At 38.9% G+C, this 20,247-nt stretch overlaps 1 protein-coding gene across 8 annotated transcripts in view; it reads right to left on the reverse strand.

Moving 5' to 3' along the window:
* Positions 1 to 20,247, reverse strand: part of znf385d (zinc finger protein 385D) — a 106,640-nt gene that overhangs the window by 52,658 nt on the left and 33,735 nt on the right. For 3 of the 8 annotated variants that reach the window (XM_088307704.1, XM_088307701.1, XM_088307695.1), the window contains exons 1-2: positions 6,667 to 7,838; positions 6,333 to 6,510 (exon numbers count right to left, since the gene is read on the reverse strand). In XM_088307704.1, coding sequence (XP_088163830.1) covers positions 6,333 to 6,414 — 82 coding nt within the window. In that variant the 5' untranslated portion in view covers positions 6,415 to 6,510; positions 6,667 to 7,838. Of the gene's footprint in view, positions 1 to 6,332; positions 6,511 to 6,666; positions 7,839 to 19,635; positions 19,780 to 20,247 lie in introns of those variants that run through there. The other 5 variants (XM_088307699.1, XM_088307697.1, XM_088307696.1 and 2 more) reach the window with 3 other exon arrangements.

Below are 20,247 nucleotides of genomic sequence, written 5' to 3' on the forward strand. Positions count from 1 at the left end.
ACCAAGCCTGTCGCGCTCACTCACCTTTTATTTCATCTCACTGCTCCTTGGCTTGCGTTTTTTAATCCCGCAGCCGCTTTCCGTTCATCAGACGTATCTTTACTTCCCCGACTCCTCTCTTCTTTTTTTTTTTTATTCTGCACACCCCGTGCCCAGTTGTGATCTCGTAATGGTAATAAACTTGATTCGCAAAGTGGTAGACGCGTGCGATATATCCCGGCGGATTTTCTCATGCATTCCAATATCCGAATATATTGATAGGTGGAAGCGCGATAAAGCCTTAAGGGATTTCTAAACTGTGACGTGCGGGATTCAATTTATTCAGTGAATCCCCGTGGATTGGCGGAGTGGCTTTCAGAGACCATTCCTAACAGGATAAATAGCCATCGTAAGGCAAACGGCCACGGCGGCGGTATAAAAAAAATAGACGAACAAGGCACTTGTTTTTAAATCTCGATTTATCCTGCTTTAAACACATGCAAACTTATCAAAACAGTCACAAAACACACTTCCGAGTGTTCCAGAGCTCCTGTTCTTGCTGTTAAAAGAAACGGCAACGCTAATTTGTTTGCAGTTGAGTCGTGTTTGGCTATGACGCTAGGTATGCTTAGTTGGGGACCTTCTTTGCCTCTTCTTCTTGCTATGAATCAGGCTTCATCTCTTCCAGGAGTGTTGCACGGCATGCCATTAATAAAAAAAAAAAAAATGATCGCTTAAAAATCCGTAATATGGTGGGGAGTGAGCGACGGAGCAGGTGTTCACAGTAATTTTCGGGATGCTTGGAAATGAATCAGATGACCAAAACATTTATGGACACATTTCAACCAAAATGGCTTCCTGTGTCTCTTGAGACTTTTTTGTGGGTCTTTTGAATTTTTCTTTTGAATTTTTGGTGAGATTGTCTTCAAAGGATTCCTGAAAGTGAGCAAATGAGACTAGAACAGGGACTTTGAATAGAATTGGCAAACGCTGTCTTTACGGGCATGACTTAAGTTAAAAAAAAAAAATCGATAAAATTTTTCGTTGCCGAGTGTCACTGGCTGAATTTTGAAAACTTGCTCGAAATCTTGGCAAGACAAGTTTGTCTTTGACGGACCCTGGAAACCAACACGACAATAGAAGCAGTTGATTTCCAGCAAAATGGCAGACTTCCTGTGTCTTCTCAGACTTTGCTCCTTCGACTTTTTTGAGGGTCTACACATGAAAAACCAAATTTTTCATTGCCAATTGAAAACTAACTTCAAGCTTCATATAATTTTCAATTTTTTTTTAAACTTCCTTAAAGTTACTTTCACGAAGAATTATCTGCATTTTAGCAACGCTATTAGCATCTTTTTTTTCGAAGTGAGCTAAAGGCTAACGCTCGCTCTGTTTGGCAAGATCATTAACGCACACATATGGACCCCTTCCCCTCGCCAATATATCGGGCAGCATTTGATTGACGCCTTTGTGCGGCAGGTGGCAGCTAATCTTCCACAAAATGGAGCTAATGATGATGCGGGTCGTTCAGCAGCCACTCAGCTTGGCTGTTTGGGATTTTACAACCCCGTGACGTCGGACGTCATCCATCATGTTCGCTAGCGTTAGACGGCTGCTTCCAAAAAAGGGGGGGGGCAAAAAAAAAAAAATGTTACACTAGCTGCTTAGCGTTAAGAGCACAGCTGCTTATTTCCCTCAGGAGTTGCCGCGGAGCAAAACTAAGCTAAAAAAAATGAGAATGGTTCATATGGGACTCAGCAGGTGGCCCGGCAATAAATTAGCAATGTTGACGTACGTCGCAGGCTACTGTAAAAGTCTGTGTGCCGTATCGTGGCCAGGGGAGATGAATAGATGAAAAGTGCTACACGCCAATTATTTTGAATTCATTTAATCTATCGGGCCTTGTTCGATTTCACTGCCCACTCAGCTTGGAACTGTCACATAGTCTGTCATTTTTTTTTTCAGTTTCTTTTACTGAATAAAGCTTTTCAAAAAAAATAAATAAATAAAAATTGACTTCCTGGTAAAAAAAAATGAGTTGTGGACTAAAAACGGAATTCTACAAATCAATGAAAATTGCGTTATTTATTTGCTTCAAACTGCATTTGACTTGCCAGCCGAAATTTAAGAGACGAGCGGGTGGCATGAACTCGTTTCACAACAAGCGCGGCAGTTTGGCAGATAGTGAGCGACTCTTCAACCGTTTCTCGACACTTGCGGTTGAAGTTTACTTTCAAGCGAACAAAAATTTAAAACATCCACGTAGCTTCGGCTTATTAAAGTCTGTTTAGTCTAACAGGAGGTGATAACGGATTAATGACGTGTCTGATCATTTTAATGGAAAAGAAGATTTACGATAAAAGTAAAAAAAAAAAAGAAATAATTTTAAAACGGTACAAAAATATGACTATTTTTTTGTGCCGTCTTATGAAAGTCAACACAATTTCGGGGGGGTTTTGCAAAGTAATTTAAACATTTCTGCATGCGACTTTTATTATTCAAACCATCACTGTAACTCAACAATCTTTTCGCTGCATGACCGATGTTGATGCAAAGACCATATCTGCACCCGCTGCGACTTTGTTCTGGCAATGGGAAAACATGGGGATCAATTTATGGTCAAAATGACATTTTTTTGTTATTTCAAAAGATATTATCACAACATCCAAGCGCACATATGAAATATATACATAGCTCAATATTTGTTTTTAAAGTTATTTTGCTTACAGCTGAAAAAATTATACACATAAGATAGGTTGCTATATACTGCGTAATTCTTTACTTTTAAATATTATTACTACCGTATATTTCTTTGACTTTATTGCAGCAAAAAAAAATTATATATGATTTTTTTTAAAATATTTTTTAACATTACTATTTTTTTCCATTGTTGTTAATGAAAAAAAATATTATTTTTTAGATTTTACACCTATTTTAAATAGTTTTAGTAATATAATACTAATTTTTATTATGATATATCATATTTTTTCTTTGCATATTTTTCTTACTGTATCCCTTTCTTCTAAATTATTTGGGTGAGAAAAATATTTCACAATGAAAATTTAATTACATTTTTTTTATATATATTTTCATACATTACTGAATGATGGTTAAAAAAAATTAAAATGGGGAGAAAAAACATCCCTCAACCGAAATAATTTCATTTTTACATTACAAATCTAATTTTCATTGTAAATATTTTTCATCACTGTAGTCAGACATAATATGGAAGCACTCAAAAGTTCTTGTAAATGGCGTCAGCAGCTCAAACAATAAATGGGTCGTTTCCACAAATGTGTAATCAGTGATTTGTTGATTCAAGCCATTTTAATCCTTTCAATCGGATTCTGTTGCTCTTTGATCACATTCCAATTCATCAATTGGTGCGATAATTCATCCACAAAATAATCAATTACCAAAATAATCAATAGCGACGTGCGTGTTTGTTGCTAACACCGCACCACGTCAAATGATTGCCAAAGCTCTGTTTTGCTACGTTGCTTGGTATTCCCGCTCGCACACACTCACACACGCACGAGAGTGGCCTGATTGGTCGACTGTACCGCTACCGCTGAAGGTCAGACAGAATTGACCGATTCGAGCCCAAGACGACGCTATTGACTGCAAATGAGACGCTTTTCTTCATCAAAGCTACACACGCACGCACATGTCCAGCAGACACTCTGTGACGTGTCCGCTCCAATCACAAACAATAAATGAAATGTCCTCTGCCAGCTCAGCGTTTCTTAGCTATAGCGTCCCCCCTTCAGCCTTCTCTGGACAGCCATTTTGCAACCACACACGTTTTCAATTCATCCGCAATTCCCATTCGGCCTGTCCAACCGCCCAGCTCCATCCCAGAGAGCCGGAGTCCCGCAAAGACATTTATTCCACAAGCCATTTTAATTATTTTTTTTTTTTTCAAACCTTGATTTACAGGCGTTAGTTGTCAGTGTAGAGTGTCGAGGAGCGCGGGAAACTCCATTAATCTCACTGTCACTTTTAAAACGCTTTTCACCAGAGTGAAGAAAAGAACTTTTTTTTTTCCTCTCCTGGGAAATTGCATTTCAAGTATATTTTAGAATTATTTTATTAAGATTTTTGCATTTTTTTTTTATTTATATTTCACATTGTTTTAGCTTGGTATTATTTTTTTTAATGTTTCAGTGTTTTTTTTTCTCTTTTTTTCCTTTCCTTTTTCTTTTCTTTTTTTTTTTAAAGCGCCCATGCCATCATGAAATTGTTGAGAGATTCAGAATTTTTTTCTTTTTCTTTCTTTTTTGTTTTTTCTTAAAGCGCCCATGCCATCATGAAATTTTTTTGAGAGGGGGGGGAGTAAAGATGTTCTCAGAAAATTTGGAACACTTAATTGGAAACTAACCCGATGCACGTTTTAATTTTCGATTAAAAAAAAAAATAATTTAATCACATGAATTTTAAACGACTATTTTTTTGTAAATTATTTATGAAAAAAAAAGTATACTTTTTGCCATTTCTTCCTCAACCTTCATTTAAAGGCCTCATTTGTCACCACGGTTAAGCAGTGTGGAGAGGAAGCCCTCGTGCGCTGTGACGTCGAGCTCGGGATACTTCATTAATCCCCATGTCACTTTCACGACGCTTTTCATTAGTTTGAAGACGACGGGATCCGTGCAGCGCTCGTAAAGGAGACGCCAGAGAGGGGAAATCGGCCTCCTGAGGGAGCTTGTTGACCCACAAGCTGGAATAAAGTGCTATCATGTTAACAGAATCATTCTGGAGGGGAAGGATTGCGGCAATCGTGTGCTCGTTTTTATGCTTTGTGCGTCTCGAGTGGAACCTCTGGAAAGGTGAACATCATTTATTGCAGGATGCCGCTCAAAAGGACATTGCGGTTTTCAGAAAATGTCTCGCTTTGTGACAAAATACTACAATCGCATATTTATCACCGGAGTGCTCGTGCAACATTTCTGCCGTATCGGTCTCAATTTGCAATCTTCAAAATTTTCAGACAAAACCCAAAAACAACACGCAAGCGCTACGCTCACTGGAAAATCTTTTAAAACAGAAACCTTATGAGGACATTTCTTGGCATACATTTGTGCCGTTTTTTTTTTGTTCTCACGCAGGTGCTCCGAATTGAGCGTTTGTGTTAACTTGTCCACATTGATGAGTTGGCCGGCGTCCAAAATGATGTAAGGCCGTGCGACTGCTTCACCTCTCAAAAATGTCCCGACATGTCGCTTCACGTTTGCTTGAGATTTGTCAAGCGGCCGTCACGGGGAGAACACGCTTGGATAGAGGGAAAATGCAAGCGCGACCGAGCAAGTTGCGGCACAATAAATTATAGGAGTGAGATTGACATCAATCTTGTGACGATCACATAAGTCTCATCTGTGATTGTGTGCAAGTCTCGAGAGAATGACGTAATTCTCACGTGATTAGCTGGATGCTTCAGAATATTTGGAAAAAGTCATTCAGCGGGATTTTTACAGAATTTAGTAAAAGTCTTGTGCGTTTCACAAGATTTAGCGAGAGTGTCACATATTTTTTTGTGGCTTTAGTGGAAATTATTTTGCAGAGGTGTCACATGATTTTGTGGGAGTATTACATGATTAGGTGAAACCCGTGTGATTTGAGGAAGTCTTGCCAGATTTTGCTGAAATCTTAAGAGAATTTGTCAAGTCACGTGATTTTGTAAAAAATCTTGCAACGAATGAATTTTTGAGACAAAATCTTGTTTTGGCAGACGTTATGTGAGATCATGGGGATGAATTACGTTATTTAGAGGAAGTCTCACGCAACTCTCGTGAGAAATCGCAGATTCTCTTCAAGGTGATTTGAATTCAGGTGAGATTTAAGGAGTCTTGCGTAAATGAGAGGAAGTCTCACATGATTTTTTGGGGTTTTAATTGCCGGGTTGGGGAGTTTAAATCTGGGGATGGCACCAATCTTTAGGAACTGTAAATCTGCAAAATCCTTTAGGGGATATTACGGGATACACGGAAAAAATAACTAGACACGAGCTTTTCCATTCTACTTATTGTTTGATGTCTTGCACGATTTTGTGGCACTTGAGTGAGATTTGAAGAAGTCATGTATGATTCAGAAAATGCCGTCAAATATTCAAGGAAGTGTCGGGACATTTATGTTTTGTATTTTCATGAAAATCTGTTGGCGTTAAGCGTTCTTTTGTTGACCTGTGACTGCTGGGACCTTTCACTGGAGCATCTCCGGTTCACATGGGAATTGTTTGTAACATGCACCCCTCCCCCCTCACTCCCCACTTAGCCTGTTGCAACTCAAGCCTGACTTCCCACCGCTTCACCCTCCATATGTTTCTTATCAGCGGGCGGCCAGATAAGCGCTCGTACCTGGAGGCCTCCGGGCCCGGGAGTGTATCAGTGAAGACTGGAACAAGTGGCAGCATCTCCAAACTATTCTGGCTGTTTCCATTTACAGCTGTGACTCATCTGGGATGGAGCAGCTGAGGACGTTATTAATGCAGGAAGATAGCGGCTCCGCAGAGGCTGGAAACCACGTGTCCCGTTGCTGCGAGATTGAAAAAAAAAAAGTAGCACAGCTTGTTAAACTCGACAAACTTTTGACCCTTTCGCCTAGCTTGTTTTATGTTTTTTTTTTTTTTAAAGCAGAGAGGATCAAAATGTCCTCGATTTTTTTTTTCCCCCCTACTCAACGTGGACCAACCTTACGCTTTGGCGTAATTGGAAGCAGACATCGTTGTAGGTCACAGCGCCGCGGATGGTGGACGTGATTGCTAGCAGGCGGTCCTTCAAACGCTCGGAAGTTGGAGAACACGACGGCGCGATTTAAACGAGGTTGCCGTATATTGAAAAAAAAAAAATGTTTCCCATTTCCTTGCACTAACTTGCAGCACGTGCGGCTCTCACCACGCTTATGTTGAAATGGTGTGATTAGAAGCAGATTAAAAGCAAACTGATTTACACTCGAAATGACACAAATCTGCCCCAAAATCATCAGATCAGAATCAGACTGCATCCAAATGGAGATTAAAAATTCAAACATGGATTAAAATATGCCATTACAAAGATAAATACAGAATATATACGATACAATTTAATGACATTTTGCGTAGGTTTCGCATGATTTTGGTTAAATCTCAGATGACTTAGAACAAGATATGAGAAAGTCGAATCGATGACCTTTCAAATCCAAACTGTTTAAAGATTTAACAGTGTTAGTCATTTCATGGGGTGTAGTGAAAGTTCCATAAAATTCGGCAGATTATTATTTGATTCAAGTAAATCTTACGAGAATTTTTTTCGGTCTATCACCAGTTTTTGGATGACGTCGTGAAAGGGTTGCGACAGCCACATGAGGAGAAGCAGAGTTTAGAGGCGTCTAGTTAGAAAAGTAGCCACCAAAATAACTAGGGATGTAAAGATTCATCGAAAATGGTTTTAATATCGATATAAATAGCTAAAAAAATATGCATCGTTATCAAAAATAAAAGAATCGATTGACCAGAGTTTGCGTTTGTGCTGGGAAAAAACTGCAACGCTACGCACAATGACTTAATACGTCGTACACTTCACTTTTTTAGCAATACAACAATTTTAAACGAGCATTAATAAAGGAAATACGTAGCAGCTGACGCACGATTTAATTTACGAGATGGTCAGTCGTGTCTGAAAGCTAACTGTAGTTAGCACGCACAGGCTAACGTGTGCGTCCGATGGAACGTCGCCCGCGATGTCCTGTTGTGGTACCTTAACATTATGTAGCGTCTACTGTGGATTGTGGCGGCGTTAGTCAGCGAACTCGCGTGTATTTAAAACCAAAACATAGTTTGTATATACGCGTGATTGACATCGAAACAGCAAGCGCACAAGTGGTAACCTGCGACTACGCACCGCGTGATGCGTTTATGAGGTCGGAAATTTGACCACCCAAACTACAACATGACGCATTTGCCACAGGCCATTAATGGCAACACCCAACAATAAAACATAACATACCAAGGTTGTTAAAACATACGAATTTACAGTGCTAAAAATATCGAGAAAAAAATGGGTTATGCGTGTTGATTTGGTAACAACTGTGGTTTGCCGAGCAACGTTATTTCCGAGTTTTATGATATGCATCACGCTGGAGATTTCTCTCTCTGTTTTCGGCACATACCACATTTTGAATATGCAGATGATTTTATGCGTACAAGAGTAGAAAAACAGGTGAAATGAAAACAAAATTAAAAATCAATTCAAGTGATGATTTTAGTTTTCTTTAGCACAGTACATTTCCTTAATTTTATTCACATGATTTCAGTCACTTCTACATTAAAAAATGGATTGGTGCTCAAGAAAAGTGAAATATGTTTACAAGTATTTCTCTTAGTATGTATTTCATGATAATAGTGCAACTCGACATAGTGTATAGATTTTGGTTCCATTCAAAATGCACTAAACATGTTACACGCTTGCACTAAACATCAATGCGTATTTCGTTTGCGGATAGCTGCAGCGTGACACGAGCGCGCAGAGACAAGTGTGGCAGCAATTAAAAAAAATAAATGAAATATCTAATCAAATCGAAATCGTGAAGTGAAAATCGAATCGAATCGGGTCTTGAGTAAATCGTTTCATCCCTAAAAATAATTAATGTTTCATAATAAATTAGATTGCCGTTGTAAGTAATAAATAAGTGATAACCTTAAAATAGCATAAAATGACCCCTTGTTCACTCGTCAAGTTGAGGTACCGTTGTACAAACAGTAACAATAAAATGCAGAGCCCATTGTTATCGGAATTGTGTTTATAATGAACCGATTATACAATGACATGATTTTCCCAGTGTGAAGGGACACCAGAACGACGGTGTGGCTCCCGACAAAAATCACTTTGACACCCCTGCTAAGATCATTTCTCTGTGTACAAACATTGTCAACGACTTTTTCATTCAATCGCAGCGACAAGTGAAGTCAATCAAAGATGCCATTTTGAGCTGACTAAAAAGCTTGTAATAATCTCCCAATTGCGATCCCACCTTTTGTCTCGGCCGCCTCGATTCATCGGCTTTCCGCGTCTTTGTGCAATAACATTCTTTTTAGTCGGCCGCCGAGCTTTTGACTCTAATTTGTGCTCGTTAGACTGCAGCGATTGCGCCTTCCCCGGAGATCAATACCTGCGCTCGTCCACGCGGGCCGCGTTCCGCCTGACAAGCTGCAGGGACTGATAACGAGGAAGAAGAAGAAGAAGAAGCGGGAGATTGCAAGGAGACGACTTGTGCGGGGAATGACAACAAGCTCAATCTGGAACGGCTTTCATAACGAAGGCCACAACTTCCCGCCCTCATCGTGGACCTTTTTTGTGGACTTTTAATTAGTGTGCGCGTGAAACCACTCGAGGTTTTCAGGCTTTGGGTCATAAAACGCCTCAAACGGATGAAGACTCATGTGACTCTCCTTTTTGCAAATTCAAACAAATACAATTTTTCGGGGGAAAGATTAGCAGAGTGGGGCGGTGCGTGATATTATTATCATTATTATTATTATTAGCCACTCAGGCGAGACCACCTCGTTGGAATTCACTTTGAGAAACATTGCGTATAATTGGAATCTCCTTGGAGACGATTAGAAAAGTCTAGAAAAAAAAAAAAAATGTGGAGAGTGTTGTCGTGTTTCAAATAAATGTGATCTGAAAGACAATTAAAAGAATGACTTTTTTTCCGGGGAGCAACAAAAAATGATTGGGAAAATATTAAACTATAAAATATGATGTTCTCTCAACGCAAAAAATGGGACGAACACTAGGACTTCAATTTTGTTTGACAAAAAAGTGCAACAACTGGGACATTTTTGCACACAGTGACTTATTTAAAAAAATATATGGAAAATGTATTCTTGTCACATTGGGATGTTTTTCTCACCCATAAATACAACTACATTTAGAGTTTACAGTTACAATGCGACTTGTGAAATTAACTCGTGAAATAATTGTATCGGTAAAGACTTTTTTTTAGCTGACGCGTAACATTCTGACTTTTTTTCTCACCCCAAAAATTTGTATTCACGGAACATAAAAGCGTCTTTCATGAATTCATATTATGACTAGGCACAGACCTTAATCGGACGTGATAATAACTTTGAGCTCGAGTGCTGAAAGTTCATGGTATCAGTGTAGAAGGATATTGCTACCACAACCGGGAAAATACGTATAAATGTGGTACGTTTTCGTGTTAAAATGTGATCAATTGGTCAAAGACAAAAAATGCACTCCGACAGTTACCTTATCACATTTTAACGTGATAACTTATTCATGTTGAACAATTCAATGTTTCTTAATATTTGAAGCGTAAAATTTCACCATGACAAGTACCGTGACGTACGTGGTCTAACCTCAAACCGGAAACCGTCCCAAGCTTAATTGCGATTATATTGTTGTGACACGAGGACTTATTTACGACCCCTTGTGGATTTTTTTCCCCCAAAAAATGGTGAAGAGCCAAAACAGCACTTGGTTTTAATAAACAGACTGCAGACAACCTTGGAGCTTTTTCTTCTAGTAGTTTGTTTTTTTTCTTTTCAAATTCTGCTTTATTCGCGGAACATTATCACATATTTTATTTAAGTATTATGACTCTTTTTTCTTGGAACATTACAATCTAGGTCTCGTAACATTGACTTTTCTTCCTAAAAAAAATAAATAAATAAAAATAGAACTCTGTGACTTAATTAACACATTTATTTTTATCACTCTCAAGCTGATTTTTTTTTGTGTTTTTTTTTTTGCGATGACGAACGCAGCTGAGCTTTGCCACTTTGTTTTAACAAAACGCCAGCAAACATCCTTGCAATTTTTCCTCCTCGACAAATAATACGACCAATTCACGAAACATTTCGGTGAATTATTTTTGTAGGGATAAAGCTGCCGTGCTTTTATGAAATGACGAGTCAGCCCAAAATGGAGCCGAGTGTTACTGGAACTGCAGACAACCTTGGAGCTTTTCCTCCAATATCGATTATCGCATAATGGCTGCGTGGTGATATCATCGTTATCATTGGCAAGCAAATTACGAGTCCCACCCCAGCGTTGGTAGCCCGAAGATCGGTCCCTTCGCTCCCCTCGTGACGATCCAACTTCCATTCAGTCTGCCCCCCCCTCCCTCCGTTTGACAGTCTAATTGGTCACTGCTGTGTTCCCCGCTGACCTCCCTCCTTAATGCTCAGCAAAAAGCAACACTGGTGTTAAATCAAGCCAGCAGCAGATGGCATCTGCCTAAACAACCCCCCGCCCCTTTTACGAGGAACGCCGAGAGTAAACTGTGGTTTTGTGTAACTCGTAACCCGTGGCGAAGCCAACTCAAGGCCACTGGAGAGCGGATTAAGACGAAGGACAGGCTCTACGTGATCCACTGTGACTCAGCCAATCATCTGACTCTTGTTACGCTGAAAGCCAAGGCAGGCATTAGCGCTGGAATGTCACCAGCTACGCGCTGAAAACGGCTTCCACTGGAGTTGGGGACAAAGTGTGCGGGGACAAATTAAGTCCTGCGGGCCCCGCTGTCTCTTTGCGGAAGAGGGCAGTGGCGTGAAGTAACCAAGTTCAAATACTTGGATACTGTACTTAAAGTCCAGTTTTCAGGAGTGTTTATTTTTCTGACGATTTATTGACGATCATTGACCCCGCCCCCCACTAAATGGGCATATTTTTTTCAACTATATTTTTAGTCTACTGTACAGACGAGTCATATTTAGCGTTGTAGTACCACGTTTGGCCACAGCATGCCAGGCAGTACTGAGATCATGAGCGAGAAGCGAGGCGTGGGCAAACTACGGCCCGGGGGCCACATGCGGCCCATTAAACGGTTTCATCCGGCCCGCCAAATTTGAAAAAAATTTAAATGAACAAACCTTGTTCATGTTTTATTCACTTTCATTTAAAATTCAATTTATTTTTTTTCCTCTGATGAGGTGAGGTTACCAAAACATTCCATCCATCTGCTTCATGTCAAATTTTAAAACCCATTGTGGCCCGCCAATCAAAAAGTTGGCCCACCCCTGCTTCAGAGTAATATCGAAGCAAATGAGAAAATACAACTCTCTGATAGATGCCGATTCGTTTTGTTGTATGTTCTGTTTGTATGTGGTGCTTCGATGTTTGTGTCAAAGTAGCAGCTGGTTTACAGAGCTGGACGGTCCATCCCGGGGGCGGAACGGTCCAGCCCTCCGGCCTGGCCGGACTCCACAATTTTTGAGGCGGGGGAGTGAGAGGTGACAAATCTTAAAAAGGTCTCGATTATTACAAGGTCGGAAGTGGCTTTTAGTCCGGCCCACTAATCGGGCCTTGTGCGTGTGATGTGGTCGCTAGGCGGCCAAAAGTTTATTTCAACATACTCAGTGAAATAAGCAAACGACAAAAATTGCCTCCGATTGGTTCAAAAGTGCCACAACTGTGCGTACTTACTTGTACTGGGAGGACTGACCGGCAAAAAGGGTCAAGCCCAGTGATAATTACTGTATCAATTCTGTTATGTTAGCATTAAGCTAGCAAACTTTGTTACATGGTTTAGTTGAACATTGTGGTCACATTTGATAGTTAGCTCTCTTTTGTGTGTCAGTTAATATTCCAACTGAGAGCTAAGGAATACATCAAAAATGGTGTTTTAATGAGTTTCTAAAAAGTTTTTCATATCTTAAACTACAAAACAAAATATTCTGTAATTGGTCTCTTACGAATGCGATTTTCACCAAATAATTTATTTTGATGACAACCTTTTATTTTGTCTCTGTTGTCCTCATTGGATGATCAGTGGAACATTTTTTGTGAGTCAACATTAACAAAGCTATGATAATGTTTTGATCGTGTTTCCAGTGTTTTGTTTTTCTTCCGCCGCACGAACACAACGCAAGTTAAAAATACATTTTTACTCTTGACCATTTTAGAGTCAGAACTCAATTACATTTACTTCAGTAACGAAAACAGTCGGTTCACTATTACCAGAGTCTTTTCTTGCAAGTTCTACTTGAGTACGAGTCATTTTGCCACCTTGTATGGAATGGGAGTCCGCGTGGCTGATCATCTGACTTGCATTTTGAGGTTTAAATGCAATCCCGATGTCTGGCGTTCCCACTGAATGAGAAGTGACATCATCATCAGAGGATGAGTCCAAGAAGGCTCTGCCGACAACAGACACCGTCCAAAACTGTCAAATCTTCAAAGACACCAAAAGGTCCACGACACAACTCTTAATCCATTAATCAATCAATCAGGATCAGGGCTTGGATGTCATGACGGTCTTTTGGATGAGCCTGAAGCCGAGTGTTTCCAACTTTATGGCAACTGTTTGGGGAAGTTCCTTTTCTGTTCCAAAGCAAAGTCCACGAAGGCATGCTTGGACCGACTTGGTGTTCAAGAACACCGTTCGGATGGAATAAAATGGAGGTTGGACCCCACAAAGTTGACACAAATACCCTGACACGGGAGATTTCAAACTTAACATAGCAGCACCCTGCTAGAGCGGACGTGGATTTAATTATTTATTTATTTATTTATTTATTTATTTATTTATTTATTTCTCTCGCTTTCTCACTCTCTCTCTCTCGCTAATTCAGGCATGGGCAAACTACGGCCCGGGGGCCAAATGCGGCACGTTTTAATCCGGCCCGCCGAATTAGAAAATAATTAAATGGCTAAACCTTGTTAATGTTTTATTTTCTAAATACTGTGGTTTTTCAAAGACATATATATTGTTGTAATGCTTTTGGTCATTTTCATTTAAAATTACATGTATTTTCTTTTCTCCGATGAGGTGAGGTTACCAAAACACTCCATCCATCTGCTCCTAGTCCGGCCCCTCTGACAAATTTTAGAGCCCATTGTGGCCCGCCAATCAAAAAGTTTGCCCCCCCCCCCCTGCAGTCTAATTCAAGTCATAAGTAAAGTAACTAAGTAACTTTTTAAAGCAATTAGAGTAACAAAGTTACTTTTTAACGGTAACTGGCAACACTGTTCTTCCTTTTATTTGCTTTTTATTGTGCAAAGCACAAACCAAAGTAGAGACGGAAAAGCTGGACTCTGATTGGCTGCTGTCATGCACGTTTCCGCCGTAAATGTCACAGCTGCTCATTGTAATATTGAGATTCTCGATTAAATAATTACCCAGTCAGACTTATTTTATTACCCTCAAGGTAGGCTGACATACAAGTGCCAATACAAATATTTTCTTTTCTTTTTTTTTCTCGTCTGTTACTGTGCAAATGTGGTCCCAAATGGCCCGCGGACCGGTGGTTGAGGACCACTGATTTAAGGCGCCACTGTATTATGATGAAGTCAAGATGGTAGATCCTATCTGTGCGTTTGCGCTGACTCATTGTTCCGATTTCTGATTCCATTTGGGAGGTTATATGATTCCATCTTCTTTCCACATATTCCTGTCGTGCCACTTGAGAGCAAAAAAAAAACCCAAATAAAATCCAAATAGTGTCATGTAAATTCAGCCTTTGATGGTAACGCAAGAGCGGCCCCCTGCAGTCAGTTAATCTCTTTAGTCAGAGCTATCCCACTAAAAGCTGAGTGTGGTAGTACGCAAGCTTCATTGTTTGGCAACATCCTTGAGTCAACCAATTCAAACGTGCCATCCTGGCGACCTACTGCATTAAATCCGCCGCAGCTAGCTAATCCAGCAGCGATGAAACCGCAGCAAATGTTTTGTGGAATATGTTTACAAATGAGTAACTTTGTGGGGAGCCCGGAAACCTTTGCAGTCAGCCGCAGGCCTCATGCCACCCGGGTGGTGAAGAAGACATTTCGGCTTTAAACGACATCACACAATGGTAGGGTGCGGAATTGTCAATTAAGATCCGATCTAGCATCTGAGACGCAAGCGCGGAAGCACTTTGAAATAAAATGACATTTAAAAAACGGATGCCCATGATTGGACTACAATTGGATTACTAATTGACATTTAACAATTGATCAAGTCCATGTTCATTAAATACTTATCACAATTTTATTTTTATAGAGCCAAGGTAAACAAAAAAAAAACATTTTTAAAATGTAGACAAAATACATTGTTAAAACTAGTTTATGCTAATATTAAAACAATTTGTTGTTCAATATAGTTTGATTATTGCACCCAAAAATTAATTAACTAGTTATTTAATTAAATAAATAAATATATACTACATAAGAACATTAAATATTGCTTATTTAACCAATAAAAATCCCATTTTTAAAGTAACCCTCCTCGCTCGCCATTCAGTTAAATATTATAAAATTATTTTCCTAATATTTATTCCCTTTTATTGACAGTAAGTCAATTAACGAATGTGGATAAAGAAATTTTCTACTAATAAAATTGTCATTCATTTTAAAATGTATTTATTTATAATTAAATTAAAATCTGTGCGCTGTGTGTGTGTCTCGTGTGTGTGTTTATTTTTATGCATCTATGTGCGTGTGTGTGAGTGTGTGTGTGTGCGCGTGTGTCTGAGCATTTTTGTTGGCAATTATGTGTTTTTGTATTTTTTTGTTTGTGTGTTTGCTCGTGTGTTTTTGTAGCATGTGGGTGGCTTTAATAATAATAATAATAATAATAATAATTATAATAATAATAATAATAATAATAATAATAATAATAATAATAATAATAATAATCATAATCATAATAATGTTAACAATAATAATAATAATAGTAATAGTAATAATAATAATAATTTATTGTCATATATTACTACTCCAGCAACTAAATCCCTTTTCATCACATCAGTTTTGTGCAGTTTTTCCACACGAGCCTTTATTTTTTTCTTCATGACTAACTGAAAATGAGAGCTGTATAACATACGCTTGTTACGACGATAACAAAAGCTTTTGCTCTTTTTTTTTTTTTTCCAAGTCGAAGCAAAGTTGAATAGCTGACTAGTCAATAACGGGGAAAATCAAATAATGTTTGCCGAGGAGCAACGAGAGGAACAAATTGCTTGTTTCATGCTGATACTTGATCCACGCGAGAGAAGAGAGACGAGAGACGTCTTACTGGAGCAAAGATTGATTTTTAAATCAAGTCCAACTTATGTGCGCTAAATCATTCTGTCTGAAAAAAAAAAAAATCCATCCTCGATTGCTACTCCGGCGTCTCACGCTGTGAACAAGCAAACATGATTGTCTGGCAAACGCCAACTTTCCCATACAAACGCTCATTTTTTATGGATTTGGGCTTCTTTTTTTTTTTTTTTTTTTTTTTTTGGGGGTGGGCTTTAACTCCTTTCTTTCCATTCATTTTTTGGGGTTTTTATTCTTGTATTCCCCTACATAGACCGCTATTAGGCATCAACAAAACATACTATTCCAGCAAATGATAACTTTTCTGGTGGATTTTTCTAAATAATTATTACGAATACCACGAGCACAGCAACAAATACAAAAATGTTCAAGTTCATCATGGCAGGATGCGCCAAAAATTCATATGCAACCTACGCTGCGAATCCCACATTGTCGGCCGTTTTGGCTGAAATTTGGTGTCCCGTTTCCAATCTAATTCAAGCTTCGCGGCTGCAACAATGGCGCTTGCGTCATAAATCAAAAGTCAATAAAATATGTAAGCGTCGGGTAAATTTACGAGGCCCACCGACTGCCATCATCTCCGCCGTAATGCTCGTAAAGAATTTGTCACCCGCATAAATCCCGCTGCTCCACTGGAGCTATTTTCCCCTCCTCCCGCCGTTTAGCAGCGACCGCCGCCAAGGTCAGACCGAGCCGTTCAATCCCTGATGGATCTTTTCACCCTCCTCAGCTACTTACAGATGACCCCTGCATAGGACAACTGGATCATAGCGTACATGCCATAAGGAGGCAGGTGGAGCGCAGGGATAAAAAAAAGGGGGTGACAAATTTCCCCGCAAAGTTCGGCTAAGTTTGCAGTAAATTTCCGTGGGAAGAAATGTGAAGAATATTGGAATTTAACAGGGAATTAAGAGTAATTTGATGAAAGGGATTCTTCAGCCATGCAAAACACATCAGCTCTCCTTGCCCACATGTGAGGGCATTAGGAGCCATAATTGCTCGATTTTTTTTTTTCCATTCCAGATGTGGCTGGGTGAAAATCTCGAATTTTGTCTCACAATAAAACATTAGGGGTGGGCAAAGTATGGCCGCACTCTACAAAGATGTCAGGAAAGGCATAGTGGAACAGCTGAACTTTAAATGGAGGCAGGTGTGTGCTGACACCCATTTAGCGTGAATTTATGAGTTCATTCTGAAGTTTACGTTATGTACTTTTAATGACGCTCTTGAAGAGATGTATTTTTTTTTTTCAGTTGAGTTGCACAAGTTACAGGTCATATTAATGACATAATAACGTTTGTAAATTTATCTTGCGCTTATCTTTTTAGATGAAAAAGACTTGTCATTTCAAAAGGGGTGTGTAGACTTTAAATTTCCGTATAAGGTATTAATGCATGATTCAAAACTTGACTATTTTGCATAAACAACTCAAGTTTTTATTTTAACTTCATTTTAATCAACTCAATTTAATAATCCCTCTCATGTTTCCCATATTGTACATGCCATTTCTTTCCCACCCCCGCCCCCCGTTTATTTTATTCCGCCTGCTGTGTCATTTGTACCGTGAAGCAAACATTCCAAATAAGCGTGCGGGCGTAAATAAAGCTCCTTTTTTCTTTTTTTTTTTTTTCCTCCTGATTTGATTTCCATTCCCACGCCAGACGCAATATCTCCAACACAGATTGGAGTTTTGGTTAGACAAACACAGCTGCACGCCCAGTGGAAATAATCATATTGCCTGGTTAAAGCTCAACAGGCAAAGTAAATAAAGCTAAACTTTTTTTTTTTTAATTTATTTTCACCCCTTTTTGTGTGTGAATTAATACGAAAAAGACGACTGATCGTCTGCATAAAAAGCTTCATTTTATGACACTTTGATGTGATTTTCAAGACACTTCAAGACTTTAACGACCATAAACAACGCTGTTAAGTCCACTAAATCACATTTTTGAAGGATTTAATTACACGCGCATTTTCAGCACTCTAAAGCAGCCACACCAGAGGACTACATGAAGGTGTAGACCTGGCTTGCTCGCTCACTGCATGTCGCAAATGTGCCAACGTGAGGCTTTGCTAAAAGTGAATTCAATGAACTGCAAATATGTGAGGGATTGGAGTTATGATGAGTCTTACGCTGGTGTAGTTGGCCGGAGACCATCAAACCCAACAAACTCCATCGTACCTAAAGCAACATCATCTCTATTCCACCTCGCCATTCCTCTGGCCATAATCACGCAAGCACGAGCTAATGCGTCGAAACGCCTCTTTCGTTTTATTCCCCCCCCCCTTTCGTGTTGCCGTTCCGTGATTCTGAATCATGCAATGTGTGGTACAAGTGCTTCCTGTCTGGTGGACGGACAGGAGGCGGCCTGCTCAGCCCTCACCTGACAAATTGGAGCTGACAACGCCGTGCCTCGTTCATTTGTCACTCCCACGTGTCCCTTTGCATACAGATTGCAAAGCCTCATGGGAAAAACGCACATCTGTGACCCTCGCAGTCAGAGCAAGGCATGCAGAATCAATGTACGTTATTTACATCGTGTTTAATGTACTAAACGCCTCTAATGAATTATATTGCCATCAAATATGTGCAGCTAATGGATCATATTTACATCAAATTAAACGTCCTATACGCCACCAATGTAACAAATGTTCGTCAAACCTCCGTTACATCATTTTTCAAAAGGGGATAATTGTTCAGTCATTAACATTAAATCATAAATAAAATAAAATAAAATAAAATAAAATAAATTTTATTTAAATTAAATTAAATTAAATTAAATTAAATTAAATTAAATTAAATTAAATTAAATTAAATTAAATTAAATTAAATTAAATTAAATTAAATTAAATAGCACTCACGCTCACATTTGTGAAAACATTTGGGAAAGAAAATTGGAAGTTGTGGCTCGATGCCAGTGGTATGTACATCAAATTTAATGTGTTTACATCTCAGTTCTACCGCATCTGGATCATATTAAATGAACCCTATTTTTATATTTAATGTACATCTAACCTGATTTACACCATATTTAATGACTGTGCACCTCAAATGGACTTACAACATATTTAATGCCCCACATTTAGTTTACATCTAATGTACCATATGTACACTGTACTCAATGTAGCCCTTACTTCATTTAGACAAAAGCAGTGCTTTGCCACCATTTTGGGGCACCTATAGGCACTTTGCCGATGTATTGATTGGTACCAAAAAAAAAACAAACAAACAAATAAATCCAACACCAATACAAAATGAGAACACTCAGAAGGAGTGAGTCCGGCTCCAGTTGTTGATGTCACTCAATACGCCACGCCCCTTAAAGGCACACAACACAAATACTACGGTACCTATAGTAATTAAACGTCATGAAACTAGTTTTGTTGTACACACTTTTGTATGTTTCATGTTTCCATACAATAGAGTCTTTTTTTTCTTTTTTCTCGGATTTAGTGAATTTCAAAAAGTTTCAATGGGGAAAATTGATTTTAGTTTTGAGTTACAAGCTTATTTACAAAACAAAATAGATTTTTAAGTCAAAACTACACTTATGTTTGACACTTCTTGGTTCAACTTCAAATGTATCTTAGCGGGAACTATTCATTTCGAGGTGAAAGGTAAAATGAAAACAGTCACCTGGCACCACTCCGGAGACACAATCCATTAGCGGACCTCGGCAATTCCATCTTGCTCCCCCACGAGACCTCATCACCGTCGTCTTGCTGGCGATGGAAAATACTTTGGAGCGAGACGCCTCATTTGTCTGGAATATTGTACTGCCTGACAGGGACAAAAAATAAAAAAAAAAGACTTGGATGTAGCTTTGTGATCATGATAAATCTGGTTATTAATGCAACTTTTTTGGGAAATAAAAAAAAAATAGCACTCTGCAGTATGGTAAAAAAAATATCGGAATAACATAGAATGTAAATATTCAAACTGTTTGTGCATCACGATTTCATGCTTTTAATACAGGAAATACATTGCGCTGCTCCTTCTGGTGTGTGAACCTTGGCCACCAGGGGGCAGCATAATACAGACATAAATAATTCCCAAAGAAGACAAAGTGACTCAGTAAGAGGCAGTAATGTTTTCCTCAGAGGACAAAGAATATATGACTGTGAGTAGTATTATCGGTCTAACGTAAAAATGCCAAAAGAACATTTTTGTAGAAAAAAAAAAAAAAAAGAAATAAACACAAAAATTCAACAAACAAGAAGAAAAAAAAATTCTAGAAAACATTTTTTT

The sequence above is a fragment of the Idiotropiscis lumnitzeri genome, chromosome 10, assembly GCF_059441095.1.
Source record: "Idiotropiscis lumnitzeri isolate Australia: NSW breed Sydney's pygmy pipehorse chromosome 10, RoL_Ilum_1.0, whole genome shotgun sequence".
NCBI lineage: Eukaryota > Metazoa > Chordata > Actinopteri > Syngnathiformes > Syngnathidae > Idiotropiscis > Idiotropiscis lumnitzeri.